This window comes from Motacilla alba, chromosome Z (genome assembly GCF_015832195.1).
Source record: "Motacilla alba alba isolate MOTALB_02 chromosome Z, Motacilla_alba_V1.0_pri, whole genome shotgun sequence".
NCBI classification, from domain to species: Eukaryota; Metazoa; Chordata; class Aves; order Passeriformes; family Motacillidae; genus Motacilla; species Motacilla alba.
In genome coordinates this window covers 69837946-69860786 of record NC_052046.1, presented here as the reverse complement: position 1 = coordinate 69860786, position 22841 = coordinate 69837946, and the positions used below count along the sequence as shown (strand labels likewise).

Genomic DNA, 22841 nt, shown 5'->3' with positions numbered 1-22841 from the left:
TTGCTTCAAAACATTTTTTTTCTAATATATTGCTGCTGCACTGCTTTACTTTAGGCACATCCTCTCTCCTCCCTCCTCTCCTCACCCTTCCCAGCAGTTCTGTCATCAATTTTTGATGCCAAAACTTGCTGTTTATATGCTGAATCTTTGAGAAATTAATTGGTAAGGGTGGCTGTTTCGTGGGCCTCTGCCTCTTCTCCCTGTCTCCCAACTTGAGCATACACAGCCTTTTGTATTCATTCTGTCTTGTAATTTCACATTCAGCACTTTGTTAACATCGTTCCACCTTGCATTTGCATCTGTGTTCTGCTTAATCCTTTGTATTGCAAATAGAGGTTATAAAATATTTTAGTGAATGGTTTTAGTCCAGGTTTTAGTCTTTTTTTGTGCAGCTGCTATCATATCCCCAGGATCAGGGACTCAGACCTCCCTGACCCAGTCTGACAGGGTGAGTATGGTATGTATTGTGTTGCATTTCATTATATAAGGTTTCTAATCCATGTGATTAAGTTGTCTACCTGCAAAGCCCTGATAACATGCAAGTAGCCCCTTTCTAGTTCAGATATCTAGAAATTCAGCATGCTTCATCTGCTTGTTACCAGTGGCTTTTACTTTGGATGCGCATAATTTGCCATTAACAAATGGTGCAGATCAGCTTCTGTTGACAACTTAATCTAAAGCATGGTGACACTTCACAGTGGGCAGCTAAATAATTAAATTAAGGCTTTATTTCAGCAAATTAAGATTTTAGTTTGGCAAATAAAGGTTTACAAGATTTATACACACATTGAGTTTATTGTAATGGGATAGATATACCCCAGAGCTCTGATGTCAATTCCCTGAGCAGCTGCATGAGACAGCTTACCTGACCTTGTCCTTCAGTCTGCCTTGCATCTGAAGTGCACTGTGAAACAGTGCATGTTCTGTTATTAACTGACTGCCTTTCCATGGGGCTTGAACTGCATTTGGGGGTGTTGCCCCAAACCTAAACTGCTGCAGCAGCTTGATCTACTGTAGACGTTATCACTGAAGAATCTCCACAATGAGGAACAGGTCACTGTGCTGGGGACACGTCAGCCCTTACAGTTCTCTTTGATGCCAGGCTCTGAGATGGCAGCTGCCTCCATGAAAACTGGTGGTTGTGAAAGCAGTGAGGAAGGAAGATACCCTGTGCATCTGTCAGGAGGAATCTTGAGCCTCCAGAGAACTTTTGCAGTGGGAACTGAATTTCTTCTGGCATGGTCAGACTCAGGTGGTTTTAGATCCCTGGAGCAGTGAGCTTTGTGGGGTTTTCAGAGGAAGATCATAGCCAGTCTTAGAGTGAGGTTATGAGGGCTCAGAAGCTTGATGTTGAGCCTGTTCCTGATGCCATGGCAACAGGACAATAAAGTCCCCTGCAATCCCATTCTCTCCTGTTGTAAAGTAGATTAATGATACAGGTCTCTTTTTACACACCCTTTAAGATTAAATGAAGGGTCGTTTAGCAGAGTTTGAGTCACAGGACTATAAATGTATGGCTTTATTGGATGCACAGGATTCTTACAGCAAAACATTAAAAAATGGGTTGAGGATCAGCATTCCCATAGAGCTGAGTCCTTGCAGGGACACTCTCCAATGAAACTCTAATCTTCCTTAAAAAACAGAGGGGTGGGAAAGGGGTTAGGCAACTATGAGTGTGCATGTGAAATATGAACACTTTACGAGCAAGTTAGGTTAAGAGTGACAAATTCAGATAATTGAGACAGAGAGGAGTGACTAAATAAATATCCTTGGTAGAAAACATGATGATATGTTACTGAGGATCTCAGCTTCTGATGTCTGAGATCCCTTCAGTGCACTGTTTCTTTTGTCACTTTATTTAAGGGTTTCATGATTTTTCCTTAATAAAGCCTTCTACTTCCTGATTCTCATTTCCACCCACTGGCTTCTCACTTGTCTCTTCCCAATGTCTTTTCAACTGCTCTTCTACAAGTCTCAAAGAGGGTTTTGTTGATTTTTGTTATGGTGGTGATTTGGTCTTGTTTTTTCAAATCAGTGGCATTTTAAATGCCTCTAATAGTGAGAGTTTCCACAGAAACAACAAGCAGCTGCAGTAACTGATGTTACATAGATTCAGTGTGGAAGAAGAGAGCTTGAACATGAATTGTAGGGAGGACAGAGGGTTCTACTGAGGCTACAGTGAGTGAGAAGAGCTGGATTCTTCTTCAGGGCAGATGCCTCTGTTAGAAAAACCCATAGAGCTGGAAGATGAACTGCCACAGAAGGAGCTTGATAGGAGATAGAACATGAGAATAGGATGTGGTTCAGAGCCCAGATGTCAGGGGTTCATTTAGGACTTTCTGACAGTTGTTTAGAGGGATGTGTAAGTGGAGAAATTAAAAATGAAGCATTCAAAATTGAAGCTGCTAAATACTTAGACTTTTCTGCCAAGGCAAGTGTTAGTTCAGGTGAGATGATGCAGGAAAGTCAAGCTTCACTTTGTCCATCCTCAGCATTTTTAACAGGACTTTCCTTGTTAGGTTGTTTTTTTTTTTTTTTTTGGCTTGAACATTTAATTTGTCTAAGGTCTTTCTCACTGGAGGTAAAGATATGTTAAAATCTGATCTCTGTTTTCTTGGATTCTGGAGCAGCTGAGAGAGTAGCAGGGAGTACAGCCTGCCTTCTTACGTCTGGTCTAAGCTAGTATCTCTCCCAGTTAGATTCTGCTTATTGTTTTTTCTTCTAGGCACCTCTTTCTGCTCCTGCAACACAAGCACAGCTGAGAGTAGTCAGTACAATGAGAAGTCAGGAGGCCTTTCCAGACATAGCTTCTGGTTCTTCTTTAACGCCTCTTTTTGCAGCCAGACTATGTGACATGAGTGGCTGAGGGGAAAGATTTGCTTTATGTAATTGCAATCAACCTTCATCCTTTCTGCTAGCGAGCAGCTGTAGGTCTGCTTCCCATGTGGGTTGCACTGTTCCCATCCTTTCTCAGCATATGCCAAGTTCTGCACTACAGTTTGTCCCCAGGTTTTCTGGCCCCGAGTGAGCACACTGAAGTAAAGCACTTGCTGCTGAGCAGGATGACACCACCTCCCGTTACAGCTGGATGTCAAAGTCTGGAAAAGGCATATCTTCTCCCATTCTTTCTCTCTGACATTATATCGTGGACATGAGCTGTATGAAGCCCTGAAGAGCTGGGGCTACTTGCCCTTCCCATGAAGCTTTTCAGAGCAATTTGTCTGCCTCTGAAAAGCTGGCAATCATATCACTGCATTTTTCTGCTCTGGTCAGTTAGTTTAGCTGCTGTAGGTCATTGAACAAATCCATTGAACAGATGGATTCCTGAGGTACAAAAACCATCAGGGGACTGTCCAGAACTGCCCAGGCACACTGGCATTACAGCCTTTAAATCAATTACAGCCAACCCTTGCTCCAAGCCTCCAGAGACGTGAGGTGTAATCAGCCTGCGAGGGTCACATCCCTGCCAGCCAGACTCATTACTGCACATGGCTGTGATTTTAACAGAGCACACCTTGGCAGAACTGTGAGAGAGGAACTGCAGCAGACAAAATGCACCACAGTCAGAATGTGACAAAGGTTTCAGCCATGGCTTGCTCTGCTCTTCTCCAGGTTACTGCAGGCCTCGGCAGCAGCATTTGGGCTGCCACTTTCTGTGTTACCAAATATTAAGAAAATTCAAATGTTAAAACTTCTTTTGTTACTGGAGAGAAGTTCCTTTGTATATATGCACTTCCTAGAGGTTGAAATAGTTTTGTGTAGTTCATGACCTTTTCCTGAAATGTCTTGGTTCTTGGCTTGTACTTAGACGATAAAGAGCATGAGCCAGACTGCCTGACACTTAAATTTCCTCTTATTATTGTAAAGGCTGGGTAATAATCCTCGCTGTACTCCCTGTAATTTGCACAGCACATCAGAAAGTTGCTATTTAAAGCAAGTTGTGCCAAAAGAATTTAAAATTTTGACAGAGTTCTGTATATAAAACAAGATTCTTCTCTGTCATAACTTCAGCTGTTTCACCAGGCTGAAAAGATACCCTTCTGCCTTTTTCCTCTGAACTTGCTTGTGCACTGGCTAATGTAGGTGAGAAGTTCCTCATGGCTATGGAAAACCATGGACTTGAAATATTACCAGAGGGATAAAGGAAATAAAGGAGCAGTCTCCGTGCTCTCCTTTTAAACACACTTAGCAAGATAAATGGGAGAAAAACTGTCACACCATTGAAAAGGCAGGGGCCAGTCCTGCAGCCTAAAACCAGAGGAAGGCAGCCTCCTTCTTTGGCCACCACTGGCTTTTTAAATCCATGATCACATACCAATTCATTAATAATAAATAAAAATAAACATACATGAAGAATAGTAACACATTCAGCCCTCAGAATCATTTTACTGTGTGACGCTCCTTACTGACCTTGGGGAAGGAGGATGAGGAGGAACAGCTCTGCAGTCCTGCAGCCCCTCCAGGCTGTTTCCCAAGGGAAGGGCTCTTCCTATCAGTACCCCAGCAAAGTATCTGTGCCACAGTGACACCAAACCATCTGTCTAACTGACACAGGCAAACCCCCACTCAACACTTGTACAACAAGTCCATTTTAGATCCAGTTTTATTGTACGTTACTGTTGGCACATGCTGTATTATTTTGAGTCCCTCATATTTTTTTGTGTCTCAGACTAGAGCAGCCTTTTAATCTGTTTTTTAACTCAGTATAGATAAGCAATGAAGATGTTACAATCATGGTGGTGCCAGCTCTTAAGATTTTATCACAGCTTTTATAAGATGATTTCCCTCGAGCTCCAGCTCTTGGTCATATTTAAATACATAACAATCTCAGATAATTTATAATTTAATGACTTTTGCTTACAGAGCTACAGAAGGGAGAAAGCAAAACTGCATGACCCTCAATATCCCTACATCAGAAGTCACTATTTATTTGTTCTATGTTTTTGTGACACTTTAATCAACCTTAGTGATAAGAAGGGGAAGAGGAGAGCTGATTTAATCTTTCAGAACATTTGCATTTGGTAACTTTGCAAACCTGCTGTTCTGTACCTTAGGTATGTAGGAATTGCATCTGAAAGATCCTCACATGTTTACAGCAGCTGTAGTAGGTATTGATAACACTCAAGGGGAGTCAGTGAAGGATGTGACTGCAGTATTGATCAAGAGATGCTTCACAACCCTGGAAAACTTCCTGCATTCAAGTGACTACTTCATCTCACAGGCTATGTGCTCTTGGTGACATGAGCTGACATTGGGTTGCTTCCAAAAGTACATGCAAAATATTCCTAGGTCAGGATTGTAAATTTTCACCGTAAAGGTGGCAAACAGTCAAAATCCAAAAGGTACTTAATCCTAGGTAATTATGTTAGATAAGACAAGCACTACACTGCTCTTTCAGGCTCAGAGATCCCATTTTTTTGTCACAGATTTGTTATAAGTACATGACACTACTCTTATTATGTCTCTCCCTCTCAGGTATAGTGACATTGTCTGAACCTGTTTGAATAATCACTATTTTTAACCTTTCCTCACAGGAGTGTTTGCATTTGGACTTTTTGCCACTGACATCTTTGTAAATGCTGGCCAGGTTGTGACTGGGAACTTAGCTCCCTACTTCCTGACTGTGTGCAAACCCAACTACACTGGAAATGACTGTCGGGCCCACCACCAGTTCATAAACAACGGCAACATCTGCACGGGGGATGTGGAGGTGATTGAAAAGGCCAGGAGATCCTTTCCATCCAAACATGCTGCTTTGAGCATCTACTCAGCTTTATATGCCACGGTGGGTGCCAGTGATAACTGCTGACTTGCATGAGAGGCTTCTGTATTTTCTAGATGGGGCATTTCTCTTACAATGGATTTTTGGAGGAAAAAAGGGTTGTTTTGGGAGCAGCTTTTTTCTTTATCAGTAGAGGAAGATCCCCTTCTCTTTCCATTTTACCAATCCTTGTATAAGCAAATGAAATGTTCATTGATTTTGAGGCACTGCATGTGGAGGCATGAGGTCCTAAACTTGTCTTTGCTGCTGATCTTCTAATTCAATTTTCTCTTCTCCCTGTCCCTGTCTCATGAGCATTAAAATGAAGCTGATCCTTAAACAGCTTCTGGGTTGCTACATTTGTTCACATGCCATGCATTGTTGTACATTTACAATTTAAATTGTGTCCTTTCAATAGAAGTCTGAACTTAGGCTGAATTTTGCTTCTCTTGTTTAGGACCTCAATTCACATTGCAAGGAGGGTTCTAATAAAAGTCAGTGCCAGAATTTTGTTATTATCACAGAGAAATGCACCCCAGCTGACACACTGACAAGGTGACGCTGCCGTGCAGAGAGGAAGGAAATTATGAAGTCTGATGAAACAGATCAACTGCTCCTTTGTGTTCTTTGGCTAAAGTTTCTATGATTTTTAAAAACTGATCCAAGAATCTTACTAACAAAGCAGAAAACCTTGGTGGTAAAAATCCAAAGACTTAATCTGGTTCTGATCTCAAAATGCATTAACCTAGGTCTTTTGTCTCCCTATAGCTTGACTCAGAGTAGTGTCAGAGTCTGCTGTTGGTTATAAGTATGCAAGAAAAGCCTTAAAGTTATTAAAGACAGGGTATTTACTGAGTATTTTGCCTGGTGCTCTTGGTAGCAGATAAATGAAGCACCACATTATTACATCTAAAATTAAGAGTTCACCCACTGCTCTTTCAATATCCATCTCTTTGCACTGAATATTGTGTGAATAATGATGGAGAAATAAACTGTAACTCCTTTGATCAGGATTTGTTGGGAAATGTTTGGAAAGCCTGTAACATTTTGTGTACATTACTTCTAAACAATGTGCAACCCTGTGTGAAAACTGCCCGCAATAAACTCAACATGGTTGTAGCAGCTGTTTGCACCATGATCAAATCCTAGGTGGAAGTTCCAGGGTCAGGCTTAGTCCTGGTTCTGTCCTAAGCTAATTACATACCTTAATGGACTTTCCCTGCCCAGCGTCCTTTGTTTCCTAGGAGGACAAGACTGACTTCTACAGCTGAAGGGTAATAGTGTTTTTCTTCCTGAGCCTAAGCCCCAAGTAGTTCAGTATTTCTGAGCTCTAGTTTTCCAGAAGGATCTGCTATGGGTCTGCACTTCTCACATAGGAAGGCATCAGATGGAGCCAGGACGTGGAACTCTTTCTGAGCCACAAGGTCGAGAAAGTTTGCCATTCAAGCATTTCAGCCCACAGTCCAATTTCAGCCCAGTTCTCTGCCTGAAGTCACCTTTTAGAACTAAAAATGTATTTTCTTGTCTTTTTTTTGTCTGTCAGCTGGGAATAGCATTACACAAGAAATGCATTGTTCGTATCCAGCTTTGCTTAATAACTGTGCTGTGCACAGATTTTTGAGAAGTCTCTTGCTAATTCTAATATGCATAATAATATGGCCTACTGAACATAAAACACAGATTATTTGCTTAGTAATAGCCGTGTTTTGCATAAAGCAAGAAAAATAGAACAGGTGCAACATAAGGAGGCTAGAGAATGGAATAAGCACAGACATGGTTCTAGTTTTATAAAACGTCTTATGAGATCTGGGAGTCTACTCCCTTCACTGAACCTCAAATATCCTGTGCAGGTGTCTCATTTTTTCATTACTCTGCTGCTGAAAACACTCCTACTGTGACTGGTTTGGCTTTGTGGTTTTTTGGTGTTTGTTTTTGTTGGGTTTTTTTTTTTACAATCTGGAGTTTATATGTAATCAACTAGACTTTTCTTTGTCACCTTCTAAAGAAGCTGAGGAAAACCCAAAGCATCACTTCTGTAATTTCTGCAGGTGGAAATGAATCTTGTATGCCTAAAGTAGGGGAAAGAGAAAAGGTCTGGCAGCCCTGGCTTCCATTTTTATATAAAAATAAGAATGTCATTTAAAGAAGTTTTATCAGTCTCCCAGAATGTTCACAGGAAGAGATGGCAGTCACTGTATCTAGTTCAAGCTGCTGTGCACTCACATGAATTTAGGTTCCTTTTCCGATTAAAAAGAAATGGTTAGAAAAAGAGATCACCATTCCTGGTTCCAGCTGATAGGATGTCAGTCCTTGTTTCAGCATCAATCCACCTGCATTGGCCAAGCCCATGAGATGTCCAGGGTCCTGGGGCACTGCCTGGGCTTGGGAGGATACCATAAAGAATGGGCAGGTTTCCTCACCCCAAAGAGGTGTTTCTCACTTTCTCTGTAAATTAATTATCATGCACAGTCCATGCTTCCAGTCTTTCTGGAAATGGGTGGAGGGCTTCAGGGGTCTTGGGTAGTTTTAATCCCACCCTGTAGTGCATGTCCATTTCCTGTGCTGTGGTTGTTTGTCACAGAAAAATACCCTATCTCTGGCCCTCCTTCTCCAGACAAAACTTGATATTTCTCACAGACGTGTTAATAACAACAGTCCTTGATTATTAGCAACAATTCTTGTCTGTTATTTCCAACAGACCTTGGTTGGCTCCACGGCCATTCATTTATCAGTGCTTGAGACATACACATTATCCCCTTATCTTCTGGAAGTCAAGAGCAGAAAAAGATTCAAGAGCAGAAAAAGATCTCACTTTGGACCCTTGTTTAGATGACCCCAAGAGAGTGGGAATTTTCCATCGTAGCCACAATTTCAGTCAGTAACTTCCTTTGAAGGTTTGTTTAAGAAAAATATTATAACAGCCACTTGGGTTGTTATTCAGGCAAGAAAAATAAGTTGCCAAGGCTATTCATTTAAAAGCAGGTGCTTGTTAGACACCTGTTAGATCTTGGGAACAGACCACGTCTCTGATACGCTCAACATGGGCTTAGTCCAGGTGCAGCTTGTCAAGGCCAAGGCTTAATGAGCGTTTCTCAGCTCACAGTGCAGCCACCACAATCGCCATGACTAAAGTCTGCTTCTCTGGGTCTCTGCTCCTGGACATGAATCCTCCAAGTTTTGGAAATGCTGAATAGCAGAGGACGCTACAGCAAATACCTGCTGCAACCCTGATCAATTCAAGGCCTTGGCACCATGAACAGCTGCACTGAGCGTTGTTGTCAAAGACTCTGCTTCTCTTTTACTGTAGGAATCTCTGTGGTAAAAGAAAACATTGTCCATAAAACTTCTAGGACACAGACTTTTGTAATACTGGTATGAAATTTTCAGTTCTCTAAGGAAAATAAACTGTCACAAGTCTCCTCACTTTCTACTGAAGGGACAAGACAGATTTCTTCCACTCTGCCTTTCTCATTAGAGAGATAACGTACTCTAAATACATGCATATATTTGCATATACATATAAAAATGTATATGTCTATTTTAAACTTGCAGACAAAAAAGCCTCCTTGTCTATGATTTTGTCTCTCTGAAAAAGATGGGAAAGGAATCACATGGGATAAATGCTGCTATCACACACTGCATATTGCTAAATACATTGTTTGAGTCTACTGATAAGATCATAGCAAAAAAGCTGAACAGACAAATTATATAGTTAAATCATGTGTAGTTTATTTTTTAATATGTTCTAGATATGTTTTTATATTCACGTCTTTCCTCCTCTCTGGTTTCAACATTTAGAGTTTTGTAAATACATTTACTCTATGGATGGCATTGTGGAAAATTTTCAAAAACATTTGCTGTATGTAGGAAACCAAATGTAAGTGGCTTTGACTGAGATTTTGGTCTCTTTCACAGAGCTCTAAAACACAGAGCTCTGCTCTAAATGTGGGTAAACACTGTAGGAATACTAAAAAATATCTTGGCTTTTGGGCCTGGACAATAAAGATCAAGCTGCAGTGATTGGGAAGTCTGATGAGAACACAAAAGCTCTCCCAATTATTTCTGAACACATTGTGTGACTTAGGGATGAACTGGAGCCCACCTTCTAGGAAAACAGTTTGTGTTGTTTAAAACCCTCCTCACAAGGGTTTAACAGATTTCCCTCAGCAATCTGTTTGCATTGTTGATTACCCTCCTTGCTAAAAATGTTCTTTTTACTACAAGTATATATTTTATTGCCGAGACGTGTGAAACTCCAATTACAGATACTTCCTATCTGTGACAAAGAGATCCCTCCCATGTGGGTAACCCAAAGATCCAGCTTCATCTCATACCTGTAAGGAGACAAGCATGTGTGGGTTGTTCCCTGCAGCTGTGGTTCACAGCTGTCACAGCAGGACTGCATTCTTACTTTAAAGGGGCGATGGGTTTTCCTTCAGACGCTGCAAACAGCAGTGGTGCTTTGGTGGGGGGCAGGAAAGCAATCTGGCTCCCTATTGCTCGAATTGAGTAGAAGGAGAGCATAGGGTGAAAGGGTGGGTGGTAATTATTCACGCAGTGGCAGTGATTTTTTTTTTTCCTATTGTTTTCAAATAACCTTAATGTGAGTTTTGGTGATAGGTGCAGCTTAACCTTCCAGCCAAGACTGGGGCAAGGTTGCCGCCTAGTGCTCACTGTTAGGTGTCATAAGGCATCTGCTGCAGTCAGGTTCAGGTGTGAAAAACAAAGCAAGCAGCAACATCTCAAATTATCAAAGCTTTGGAAATCACGTGGGCTTACATACCTGTTGTCTGAAAACGATTTTAATGAATTGATTTGCCATCAGGTTCAGTTTGCTTCATCTTTGTTATTTTGTGGCTCTGGCACTAATGACAGGCTGCTAACTGCGAGCCACATGTTTTTACTCTCTGTTAGAATGTATTAAAAATATTCCAAATAAACTCCCAGAATTTTGTAGGGTTCGTTAAAAAATATTTGGAAAACAGTGAAACTTCTTACTCTAGAATTACACTCTCAAAATCAACTGTGTTTTGAAAGAAACCTCTCTCACACTGTGTATTTCCTTTCCTCTTGCACGGGAAATGGCTGGAATGGTTTCTCTCAGTGTTCTCTGTTCCTTAAACTTAAAATCATCTAGGAAACTGGAGGAGTTAGTTCATACATTTTCTAAGCACTCCATCTTCTGCACATTACAGTTTCTGCAGGAGTATAAGCATGATCTCCTGAGTCCCTTCGCAACATTCAGTTGTGTGCATTCGGACTGCATGTTTGCCACCATATGAACTTGTACTTGCACAAAATCAGTAAAGCTGAGCCCGTGCATAACTGCTCAGGAAAGGTCCAGTATGTAAATGCAAGAGGATATTTCACATCATTTAACAGTACTGGGTTTGTATTCCTAAAATTGTTCTCTGAATTACCTGAAACCTCTTCCTCCATTTTCCAGTGCCTTTTTTTTTTTTTCATTTTCTTTTTTTTTAATGAATCAGGGGGTTTGTCACATCTTTGCTGATTTAGGATTTGTCTGGGTGGGAAAGATGCATTTCTGGTGTGGAACCACTCTTTATTTTTGGTTTGCTCTTTCTGATAGATGTATATCACAAGCACAATTAAAACAAAGAGTAGCAGGCTAGCCAAGCCTGTGCTGTGTCTGGGAACCCTGTGTGCTGCCTTCCTCACTGGGCTAAATCGAGTGTCTGAGTATCGAAACCACTGTTCGGATGTGATCGCAGGCTTCATCCTGGGGAGTGCTGTAGCCTTGTTTCTGGTAAGTCCATCAGTCCTTCTGTGTTCCCTTTAAATATATCACAGTTTAAAAAAAAAATTGTAATCACTTGTAGCCTGCAATATCTAATTATAGCCCCATCTAATTAAAAGTATCATCAAAGAAAATCCTAATGTGAAATCAGGTTCATACTAATTGCTAAGTCTAATTTGGTAGCATTTGTACATTTTCTATATTTCAATTATCTGAATTACTCTCCATGTTCTTACTTGATCTGTCCTGGAAAATGCTACAAAAGGTGATGTAGATTTCAATATCAAAAGGAGGGTGTGCTTGAGACTCCTTCTCTGTGTTGCAAAACCCCTCTGTGTTTCTTTTATTTAGCAAAAATCTGAGGTACAGGGTGTTTCCTGGGGCTCTGAGTTGTGATCCTGGCTCTCCATTTTGTTTGGGACCATAAAAACAGTGCAATAGAAGGGAAGGTCAGGATAAATTCCCTTGGAGATAAAACTACCTACCTCCCTTTGCACTTTTAGAGACAAGCTGAAATTGTTCCCCCCTCACAAACAAACTAAAATATATCAAAGGCCTTCCCACAGAATCTAGGAAGAGAATCTCTCCAGACTCTGACTGTAACTGGCTCTCCTGTGGGCTGTGTGGTTTATATGTTTCGTTTGGTGAGAGGTCTCTTGCTGAGGATTTACTCACACAGCAAGCCGTCCAGGTCACTCTCACTGTTACCAAGAAATGTGCCTGGTTCCATTTAATCAAAACATGCTTCAAAAGTATCCACTGCATAGCAACAGACACTTTATCCCTGTAATCAGGAGGGATTAGGTTTCAAAGATCCCTTAAATCTTGATTGTCCTGTCACTGATTTTTTTTTCTATTCTGTACTTGAAAAAGCCTCAACAAACCTTCAAGCGTCATTTATTTCTGTGCTCATTTCAGATAAAAAGATGTCTACAGCCTCTGACTTGAATCTCCTTGACTTTAATGTGAATAATTTGTCTGGTTCCTGCTGGGAAGGGCAGTTTATATCTCACCCATGCAATTTAAGAGGCAGCTGCCCCATCTATCAGGCCAGGACAGTGTCTGTGTTCCCAGTACCTGTTGGTGGCAGTGACAGCCTGTCCCCAGCTGTATTGTGACCTTGCAGACCTTCTGGCACCCTGCAAGTGTCACAAGCTGAATTTCAGAGTGGTGGAAGGGGTCTCCCCAGAGGGGTGCTGTCAGATCCCTGGCACAGATCCTGCTGGCACAGGGCCCACCAATGCTGCAGCCTGCTTCTTGCTCGGGTCTGTGGCAGTGAAGGAGAATAGCCAGCAAGAAATCACTCCACCAGCAAAAGTGCCAGCTCCTGTGTACCTTATTTTTACCATGTCCTCAAGCTACCCACTGCTGTGCATGGTTGCTCTTACTGGCATCACCATCACCATGTGGGTGCTGGGAGTCTGGTCATGCATAAGGGAGGGATTTGTGGGATAAACACCACAGCAGTGGTGTTGGAAGCATGCAGGAGTGGTGCTAAATGATGTCATCCAGATGTGAGAGAGGTTCAACCATCCACTGTGTTCATTGAGCTGGAAATGACAGAGTCTGAAGGGAGTATTTGGCCAATAAAGGGCATCATTTGGGTAGTGTGTGGTTCTGGTATGATAAAGCATACATGGGAGTCTGCTGCGTCCAGTGTGAAATGTAAAAAGGCTGAGAACGGTTCATCACCAAGGCAGTCCATCATGCCCAGCAATGTCAGTAACCACACGGCAGTCCAAAGCTGACACAGATGATGCCTGAACCCAAACCCAGGTTAAATTCTTTCAGTTGTGCCCCACATGGTAATTCATTTTCCCTCCAGGTTTTTCCTGGGGAGGGAACACACTGACCTCACTCTGGTTTTTTTTCTGCATTGCACAGGGGATATGTGTTGTCCATAACTTTAAGGGCAGTCATGCAGCTCCTTCTAAACCGAAGCCTGAAGACCCACGAGGAATGCCACTAATGGCTTTTCCCAGGGTGGAAAGTCCTCTGGAGACACTGAGTGCACAGGTACTGTAAATCTCCTATCCAGACCATCACCAAGCATATTTTCTCTTGCATCAGAGTAAAAAGTAGTTTTGTACCCAACCACACATGCCTCATTTCAAGCCCATTGAACAGAGTGAATCTGCATCACAGCAGAGTTTGTTTTGAGGCATTTATCCCTGAAACTACCAAATATTGTAATTTTCTGCTCCCCTACATGTGCACAGCCAAAGTAGGATTTCACATGCCTCACAAATTTTGCTTAGAAGAATAGAAAACTGAGAGAAAAGTAAAAATAATTCTGCCTAATTATACTCCAGAAAACTTTTGGGATGTATGAAGGATTTACTCTTTCCTGAGGATAAACTAGTCTGCCCTCAAAAATATTACAGAGATTACATTATTTATCCTTATTACTGTTCAGTGTCTTCTATAATAGGAAGAAATCATATACTTTTTTCTATCTCTAATTCATCAGAAGAAAAATTATTAGCATTCTTTCAAGCCTGCAAAAAAATAGCTAGTGGGAATATCAATATTGACAGTGTTTCTGTTAAAACTACTAAATTTAAATGGCTTGTGTTGGAATAACTGCATCATACCCAGTCCTTTCAAAACAGACAAGTAAATGGAAGCTGCCAGAAATTCTGGGAACAATGATAAACTGTAGTTGATGAGTTATCTGAAATACATTGGTGTAATTTATTTAGTCTTTAAATTGTACTTCCTTTCTTAGATGGCTTGTCACACACGATATGTGGCAAGATCAATAGCGACTTTTGTTAAACACTTTGTGAAATAAACTGAAAAGAGGAATTTATTTTTTTTTAATGGGGAAAATACTGTCTCTAGTGTCTGGAAATACTTTGCTTAATTGAAGAGTCAATTTTGATTAGGCAAAGATTTACTGGAAGACTTTCCACTAAATCTGCAGTACTGTGTGCATTAGATGTTCTCTTGATGGGTTTACAGTCCAGAAACTAAGTGCTACTTATATATGCACATTGTGTTGTGTAGGCAGAAGGGCTGAGCAGGTGAAAATATTAATGAGCTGTGAGAAATATTTTGTCCAGTCAGCTGTTTATAGCTACTGGACTGTGAAGTGCAGGTAGGGACTGAACTTTGACTGTTGATGTCCACCAGAAATCAACAAGATAATTTTCTTAAATTATAATTATTGACCATACATCTACAATGCAGGTTTTATGAGTGAGGGTTTTTTCCACTGCTTTTGCACACTAGTAGGGTATGTCAGTGCCAGACTGCTCTATACAAACATTTTTCTGTTTGCCTTTTCCTCTTTGCAGAATCACTCTGCCTCTATGACTGAAGTAACCTGAGATGGAAGATCAGCAGCCAAAGCTGTTTTTTACTACCCTCCAGTAAAATACTCCAAGACACACAGTTACTAAATGTCTAACTGTGATGACCAGTATTATGTTCTGTCTAGTTAGAGGCTAATGTTTTGTACTTTTTTTGTATGAGGAAGTGATGTAGCTTGCCCTGATTTTTTTGTCAGCTTTAATATTATTATGCCAGACTTTAAAAGCAAAACAGAAAAAGAACAAAAAAACCCCTTTTCTTGTTTAAAGTGTGCACTGAGGAACTACATCTATGGAATTGTTGATGTTGTTATGTGATATTTGTACACAATTCTTTTTCTTCTCAGTTTTGAATTTATATATCTTGGGGGGAAAAAAATTCACTTTTACCTTTTCTTACCATAAGAAGTGCAGGGTCAGATTCTCATCTGAGTAAACTCAGCATGGATCTGAAGTAATTGCATATATTTAATTCATATTAAAATAACAGTGATCAGGAATCTAACCTGAATGATACTATCAACAAGAAACAAAAATCCATCCTTGATTCAGTGAGTGACCTAAGTGTTCCCTAGGAGTTAATGGACTTCAGTTACCACCCAGTTCCCAGACTAGAAGCATGTCCTTAAGCACCTCACTGAATCAAAGCCTGATTGTTCTGGTGTGGGTGATTGTGCCAGTTATTGAAGAATAACTAAAATAACGTCCTTGGTATGCAGTATAGACAGACTGGACGTCAAAATTTATAGTAGTAGCTGATAGCATGTGAGCTGACTATATCATCTCCCTAGATCCTCATTCCTCCCCGAGGCCCAGCTAAAGCTCCCAGTGAAACCTGGCTTCAGGAATTGACTATGGGGATATACAGCCACCACTGTGGGGCTGAGGCTGCGCTTTAAGTGTTTCATCATTTCATCATAGATTTGTGGGGTAACTAGTGACACTGGTGCAAAGGAAAAGTGGCACCACTCCTCCACCAGGGTGGCATTCCTTGGCATTCAAATTGGCATAGCCAAGAAGCCAGTTTTGCTGCCCAAAATATATTTCTTTTCCTGAGGAGCTTTGACAAGCCAAGAAAAAAAAAAAAAGACAGAAATGAAAGACAAGACAGGGAGAAAGACAGAAAGAAAGACAGAGAGAAAGAAAGAAAACCTGAGCCTGTAGCAGCAGCCTGCATTTTTTTGTAAATTCTGCCATACAAAATTTTTATCTACAATTTAACAACTTTGTCTAAGCATTATAAAGACAACTAAATGTGGGTTGGGGATCAGAAGAACAACAACAACAAAAAAAGCCCGTTTATGATGGTTAGAACTAGGGCAAAGGCTTCATTAAATGATTTTTCACTGTTTCTAGGATTTTCCTGCATCTCATTCTTCTAGCATAGTGATAACTGCTGTGTGTCTCCTTTAAAGAATGGAGCCTCTGTACTTTTACTGGAATGTTTACCTCACATTTCCATGTTGGTTCTTCTTGGCTTTTTTTTTTTTTTGTATATTTTTTCCAAAACAGAAGCAAAAAAAAATTATTAAAAAAGCAAACACTTGAGCCAGTCTTTCATTTGCCTATGACACAAAGAAAACCTGGAATGTCTCTGTCTGGTCATGTGGTGTTTCTTCTTTCTTCAGGCTCTACTGATGTCTGCTTCTGGCTTAGGGATATAAGGATCAGATTTGGGCCATGCTTTCTGTGGCCATGAGGAGCCTTTGCTAAGTGTTCTGGGTTCCTCACTGCAGCTGTAATCAAAATTCCAAAGGGAAAAAACTGTTCTAAGTAATTTTATTAAGAAATACCCTCCCTAGCTGGCTTTTTCACACCTTCTTCTGATCTTCACTACTGTTCTAGCCTAAAACAAAGATGCATGGGCAGGGATTCTATTTATTTATTTATAATTCAATTCAGCTGAAGTGACAAACTTTTAAAAGCCCAGGGATAAAGTTTTTAAGCATCTAGAAGTCTTGCCCTTCCATGGCACAGGTGCTGTGTGCAAGACTTTGTCATTTCAGATTTCTACCTCTTCAGCTTGTTACAAGCAGTTAAATGTTTTGCATCTCAAACACTCATGTGTGATCCTCTTCCCTAGTACTCCAGGCCCTGCAGCTTCCTGTGCTGATGGAAGCATGAGGTTTGCACCTCCAAGGGACTGGTATGTCTGAGATCAGAGAAATGGCAGTTTGACTCAACTCAGACACAGCAAAGCATGAGACAAGCTGCTGTCGAGCTCCTTTCTTGCCTGTCCCAATTCCCAGTCCAGTTTTTCACTCTGTTCTGATCACATTACATGAGCTATCAAAGCTGCATCCTGGGAGAGACACAGAAAGGAGAATGAGCACAAAGTGCAACTACAACTGCAAGTCTTTTCTTAGATGGTGTTAAAGACGAAACATGGAGGTGAAAAGACGAAACATGGAGGTGAAGGTATCTCTGGTTTTGATGAAGGACATAATTTCATGAAAAGGTAACTTCCAATTCACTGTTCCCAAACAGCCTCTGAAGCCAACAAGATGACAGTGTCAGCCATTTGTCACACTGTGGTTTCCCATAAGCTACAGAGGAGGGATTTGTGAACATTCAGCCTTCCATGCTGATCAGTGAAACATCCCCAGTGCACTCACCCCAGTTCACCCCGTAGTGGAACATGTAGGTGCACACTTACACTATTCTGTAATTCTCCACAAATCAAAAGGAGAAAAGAAGGCATTTCTTAAATTCTTCAGAGCTTTTGAGAAGAAAGCAGCACTTGAGAAGTTTGCTCAGTTAAGAAACTGAGCACTGTAACACACAAAAGCAGCAGTGCCTGAGTGTGCTTCATGCACCTGCACAATGAAAAAAAACAACAGGGAAGCAAGGGTTCAAGGCTTGGAGTGGTACAACCAGGACATTTTGGGATTATTCCCAGAAAGATCATACCGACTCTCAACCTCATTGTAAACAACTTGTTTTATAGAAAACACTCATAAAGTACTATGCTTTTCTCAAACTGTTTATTTTCTTGTCCTCCTGACTTCACTGCTTGCCTCCTCCAAATAAAAGCAGACCTGCATCATCAGTTAGATGGGAAGAAAAACTAACACCCAAAGAACTTAAAAAACGGGGCCCTTAACAGATATTGGAGAATTCAGCAAGATGCCTCAATAGCAGCTGATTTTAAAGGGCTGTTGGAGACTTCACCATTACTGAGTGATTTCAGTGAACTTGTATTTCTCAAATTCACAGATCTCAGCCCAACCAGAGGGCTCTGCTGCTGCCCTGCAGCACCAGCCAGGCACAGGGATGCTGCGTGGGGGCACTCACTGCTGCCAAATGATTTTCAGGTTCGGGGGCAGCTCTGCGGCCGCGAGTTCATCGATCTTGGTGCCGTCCTTCACGGGCGTGCGATAGAAACCCAGCACGTCCCCGGCGCGGCGCATGCGGTGCAGCTGCGAGTTGGGGACAGCGTGTCCCAGCTCTGCCGCCAGCCGGGCCAGCAGGCGGTGCTTCAGCCTGTTCTCCTGCAGGGGAGCCTGCTGCCAGTCCTCGGGAACACAGGCCCCGAAGACCTCCCTGACGTGGGACTCCAGGCAGCTCTGCAGGTCCTCGGGCGGGACGTAGCTCCGGCGGCGGGGCGGGGGGTGGATCAGGCTGGGCTCGCTCCTCTCCTCCTTCTCACGAACTGCTCCGTCTGCTTCCACTTCTCTTTCCTCCTTCCTGCTGGCACCAGAACACATTTTCAGCCTCTGGGCTACTCCAGACAGAGTCAGAGCATTTTCGTATTCGTGGTGTTTTTAACCACTCAATCCAGACTTTTCACACAGCCCACGGACTCATCAGGTCCGTTAGCCAGAAGTGCACAGGCTTTCCCCGAGTGCTGCTCCCCACACAGGCTGCCTCTGCAGAGCAATCACCCACCCACCTTCCTCCACTGGTCTGAGTGAAAACAGCATTTTAACAAGATTAGTTACTTCTTTTCTGTTACAGCTCCGTTTTCTAATCTGCTGTGAATAAAAAGCATATCAGAAAATAACCACTACTACAGAAGAAAATCAGTGCCCATATGCAAAAAAAAAAAAAAAAAAAAAAAAAAAAAAAAAAAAAAAAAAAAAATCATCACTAGTTTTTAGTTAAGAATTTTATCTTCTCATATGCCACAACCTAGTCAGCAACCCATGGGTAGTTTCACGCAAAATGTTACAGAGGAACTGGTTTTCATTCCCGCGAAATCCCTCTCTTCCCACTCCTAACAAAAGCAGCTCTAAAGGCTCCAACCCTGCACCGCTGCACCCCTACCAGCAGCGCACCTCGGTGGGCGCTGGCTGCCCAGAGAACCCGTGGAGTCTCCTTTCCTAAGGCCATTCCAAAGCCGCCCGGACAAACCCTGAGGGACTTGCTCAGGGGGTGCCGGGCTAAATGACCTCCAGAGAGCCACGGCCCGGTGAAGGCCCAGCATGCGGAGAAGGCCAGAATCCACCCCCACCCTGTGCCCTGCGGGTACCTGCGGCCGCCCCAGAGCGCCCTGAGCCCCGGGGGGCCGAGCCCCGGCCTCCGCCGCGCCGCCACCCGCAGCGCCGCCATGCTGGGGCCGCGCCGGGCGCCTTCCCGCGGCCACGGCGAGTGACGCATTTCTGCCGCGCCCCGCAAAGCCTCGCGGGAAATGTAGTCCGGCCCCTCCGGGCAGCCCCCTCGCTGGGCAACGGAATGTGTGGGAATTTCCTCAGGAAAAGGCGTTCTTTGATGTTAGGTCTTTGTGGGCTTTCAGGCCTAATCGACAGGAAGGGAGATTTTTGTCCCTGTAAGAGAAACTAGCCAACAAGTTCGAAGTGATGGCCAGGCCTTGGAAAGGCAGGTCACTTCTTGGCTGAATTGCCTTGTTGAAGTGTAGGGCTTGACAGGCTTCGGTGACCTCAGACACCGGGGAGGTTAGCAAGGCTTGGGAAGAAGGATGCACCACTGATTGCAGACACAAAGAATGCAGAATTTATGGGCACAAGGACATTTGGCAGAATCCCCGGGAAAAGGAACAAATTGATAAAGGCAACGCAGCAACTGTGCTGAATCAGCTCCGGTGGGGTAAAAGATAATTCTAGCAAGGGCAGATCAAGGCCATCGACTCACGGCCACCAATTTAAGAAGCCACTGACTGAAAGGAAAAATTCATCATGCAAACTAATTAGCATGAGAAGCAAGAAGCTCATTAACTGACAGCGGACAGAATACTAATTATTATGAAAACTAGATAACTTGTAGTCAATGAATATTAATTCCTTTCTTTAATAATATATATGAATAGGGGGAAATTGTGCTCATCTTGGTGCTGATGGTGGCATATAAAAAAGAGGGAGAGGGACTTTCTACACAGACAGATAGTGACAGGATAAAGGGGGACGGTTTAAACCTAAAAAGGGAAGAGTAGATATTTGGAATAAATTCTTTACTGTGAAGGCAGTGAGGCCTTAATACAGGTTGCCCAGAGAAGGTGGGAATGCCCCATCTCTGGAAATGTGCAAGGCCAGGTTTGGACAGAGCTCTGAGCACCCTGGCCTAGTGGAAGCTGTCCCTGCCTGTGGCAGAGAGGTTGGAACCGGATGGGTTGAAAAATATGATTCTGAGATTGATCTTCGATCAGAGTATCAGTAGGATGCTGCTCATCAGGAGCAGAGGTTTCCGTGAACTCAGGTATGTGGAGACCCAGAGGACCACAGCTGAAGTAGGAAAGAGGTGTTATTCCTGACATTAGCATCAGCCTCTGGAGTGTTTTTTGGCAAATCACTTACTCTTTGTTCATTGTCAGGAGAGACTAAATGCAAGCCTTAACTATGCAGTGACTGGATCCACATGAAGGATTTTGGCTGTTAATTTATCACCTGTGACACACTGGTTGCTAACTCAGAGGTCATGAGGAGGTGGTGACAGGCTAGTGATTTTTCCTGTTTTCCCTGTATTTGTTGGCAGGAGCAGCAAGTGCCAGTGGCCAGGAGGAGCAGCCAGCAGAGAGAGGTGACCCTGAAAAGACATGGAGCCCTCTGGGTTGCCTGACCCCGGCTGTTTAGGGGGCTGCTCCAAGGCCTCATGAGTTGATTGGGGTAGCACGTAGCCAAGCAAATACTCTTAAATACTCATAAGCCTGCTGTTTTTGCCATTTATGTCTTTTTTTTTCATGACCAACTGACTGTGCTTTTGCTAACAAAGGTTACACCTTTAACAGGAACACAGCAATGTGCCAAAGGTCAACCGTGTGTCTGCAACATCAGCCTCATTACTCAAGCTACACAATGGGTGGGCCAAGATGCCTTCATGCATGCTTTGTGTTAATTATTGTGGAAAATGCTACTGTAAAGCTGATTTGTAAAGACCGACTTTGCACAGCCCTAACTCTGTGTGTGCAACCCTAATAGCGTTCAGCAGCCTCATCTCATCAGCGATGGTTCTCCAGAGACGTGGAATACTTCTGAAGGTAGTGTTGTTTATCTGCAGCCTGATTCCCCAGCACTGCTTGCTGTGTACATCTCGCAAGTGTTTTAGTGTCTGCCAGACTTCTGTTGGCAGGATTAACCTCTCCAGCTGTGCCACTGTTGGGTTATTTCCCTTTGATATCCTCAGAGTTTCCCAAGCTCAACAGCCGCAACATTTTGTGACTCAATCTTTGCAAGGACCACAAAAAACCACAGATGTATGAAAGATACTGCGAAGTTTACACAAAACAAAAAGAATTGTGAGGTAGAGATTAGTTTTCAATTACTGTTTTATTGACATGATTGAATACACAGTCAGGTTTTATAATTCAGGATTGTGGCTGCTAAATGTGGTAATGGGCAAGGCTATTTGAATTGCTAAAGAACTACTGAATCTGCTGGCTATTCCAGGGGCTGAGTTTCAAACTGAGGGAGGGTGGGTTCATGATTCATTGGCAGCTGTTGTTTGTTGTTTGGAAAAAATTCCCTTTCCTTGGAATGTGCAAATGAAAAAAGAATATCCCCTTGGTAAATTGTGGGAGTGAAGGGTGGAGAGGAAGCTAAGCCATTCTATCTCCAGTTTGGTGTAGGGTAAGGGAAATTAGATTTCTATGTTTTTCTTTCATTTCTGAACATCTTCCACTATGTGAGAAGGGACAGGAAGAAGGAAGGTTCCTGCTGTTTCAGTAGGTGTAGCTGGCAGTGAACAGTGACTGTGTGGCAGCTGCATCATTCTTCCCGGACTGGACATACTGCCCCCTGCAAGCCAAACTGTTAATCTGAAAAAGAAAAAAAAAAAAAAAAAAAAAAAAAAAAGGAAACAATCAGCATGGAGTAAAAAAGGCAGATGTGTAAAGAACAACAAGTAGAAGTAACCAAGCAACCAAGCAAGGCAGAAACAATGGAGTAGTGCCCCTGCTGAACATGAAGAACCTGGAGGGGTGGGATCAAGAGCAGCCTTAGGAAGGTGAGAGCATGTGTCCCTTCATGGTGACAGCTCTTCTCTCTGCTCGGGGGAGGTCTTGTACCTGTGCCCGCTTGCGGAAGGCCTCTTGAGCAGCCTTCTTGTTCTCACTTTTGCCCAACCAGGCAGCCAGGGCAGAGGCTTGCAGAGCTCTGCCATAGGAAAAGGTCAGTTTCCAAGGCTTAGGCAGAGGGCACTGATTCATGGCATTCAGGTTGAGAGAAGCCTCCTCTTCACTCTGCCCTCCAGACAGGAAGCAGATTCCTGCAAGAAAGAGGTTTTGAGGCTTAGAAATAGTGTTCCAGCCACCTCAATCCCTGATCTTTACTTGCTAGAGGAACATGTATGTCAGAGGTAGGAGAGAGAGTGGCAATGAAGGGATAGGAAAGAATCAGGAATCACCAGGAACAGCAGCAGGAACGGTGCGGAGGAGAGTAGTGACAGTTGCTATGGCTACATCCTGAGGGGTGTACTTCTTGGAGCAGGAATGCCCAGCCGTCACCATGTTGGGTTTCAGCAGTGTCCCCTCCAGGTACACGTGATGATCATTCAAAGCCTTGTAGACAGCAGCCAGAACCTGAAAACAGGAGGATAGAATACAGACCTCTGCTCAGAT

The 22841-nt window shown here is 42.8% G+C and overlaps 3 protein-coding genes and 1 long non-coding RNA gene across 8 annotated transcripts in view; 2 read left to right on the top strand and 2 right to left on the bottom strand.

Moving 5' to 3' along the window:
* The window catches only part of PLPPR1 (phospholipid phosphatase related 1), a 116259-nt gene extending 99912 nt beyond the window's left edge, over positions 1-16347 (top strand). For both annotated transcript variants that reach the window (XM_038124566.1, XM_038124567.1), the window contains exons 5-8: positions 5535-5785; positions 11352-11528; positions 13404-13535; positions 14819-16347. In XM_038124566.1, coding sequence (XP_037980494.1) covers positions 5535-5785; positions 11352-11528; positions 13404-13535; positions 14819-14851 — 593 coding nt within the window. In that variant the 3' untranslated portion in view covers positions 14852-16347. The remainder of the gene's footprint in view (positions 1-5534; positions 5786-11351; positions 11529-13403; positions 13536-14818) is intronic.
* A 1448-nt stretch (positions 16348-17795) lies between these two features.
* LOC119695656 (39S ribosomal protein L50, mitochondrial-like) lies at positions 17796-19401 on the bottom strand. Of its 4 annotated transcripts, none has more exons than XM_038124575.1 (2): positions 19305-19401; positions 17796-18523 (listed from the first exon to the last, which is right to left on the bottom strand). In XM_038124575.1, the coding sequence occupies exons 1-2, from the start codon at positions 19382-19384 to the stop codon at positions 18124-18126; spliced, it is 480 nt and encodes a 159-aa protein (XP_037980503.1). In that variant the 5' UTR covers positions 19385-19401; the 3' UTR covers positions 17796-18123. The 4 variants fall into 4 exon arrangements, with proteins under 4 accessions (XP_037980503.1, XP_037980504.1, XP_037980501.1 ...); XM_038124576.1 differs by having other exon boundaries at positions 17796-18520; positions 19305-19399; XM_038124573.1 differs by lacking the exon at positions 19305-19401 and adding an exon at positions 19111-19294.
* Positions 19402-21005: 1604 nt separating this feature from the next.
* LOC119695658 overlaps positions 21006-22841 on the top strand; it is an 18592-nt gene continuing 16756 nt past the window's right edge. The window contains exon 1 of the long non-coding RNA XR_005255321.1: positions 21006-21263. This is a non-coding gene — a long non-coding RNA (uncharacterized LOC119695658). The remainder of the gene's footprint in view (positions 21264-22841) is intronic.
* Positions 21556-22841, bottom strand: part of ALDOB (aldolase, fructose-bisphosphate B) — a 10054-nt gene continuing 8768 nt past the window's right edge. The window contains exons 7-9 of the mRNA XM_038124565.1: positions 22628-22802; positions 22290-22489; positions 21556-22040 (exon numbers count right to left, since the gene is read on the bottom strand). Of these exons, the coding sequence (XP_037980493.1) occupies positions 21945-22040; positions 22290-22489; positions 22628-22802 (471 nt within the window). The 3' untranslated portion in view covers positions 21556-21944. The remainder of the gene's footprint in view (positions 22041-22289; positions 22490-22627; positions 22803-22841) is intronic.

Coding starts and splice junctions, on each gene's coding strand:
- LOC119695656 (XM_038124573.1), bottom strand. CDS start 19,259: ATGCTGGGCCTTCACCGGGCCGTGGCTCTCTGGAGGTCATTTAGCCCG. Junction 18,524..19,110: donor GGCAGCCAGCGCCCACCGAG/GTGCGCTGCTGG, acceptor TTCTGGTGCCAG/CAGGAAGGAGGAAAGAGAAG.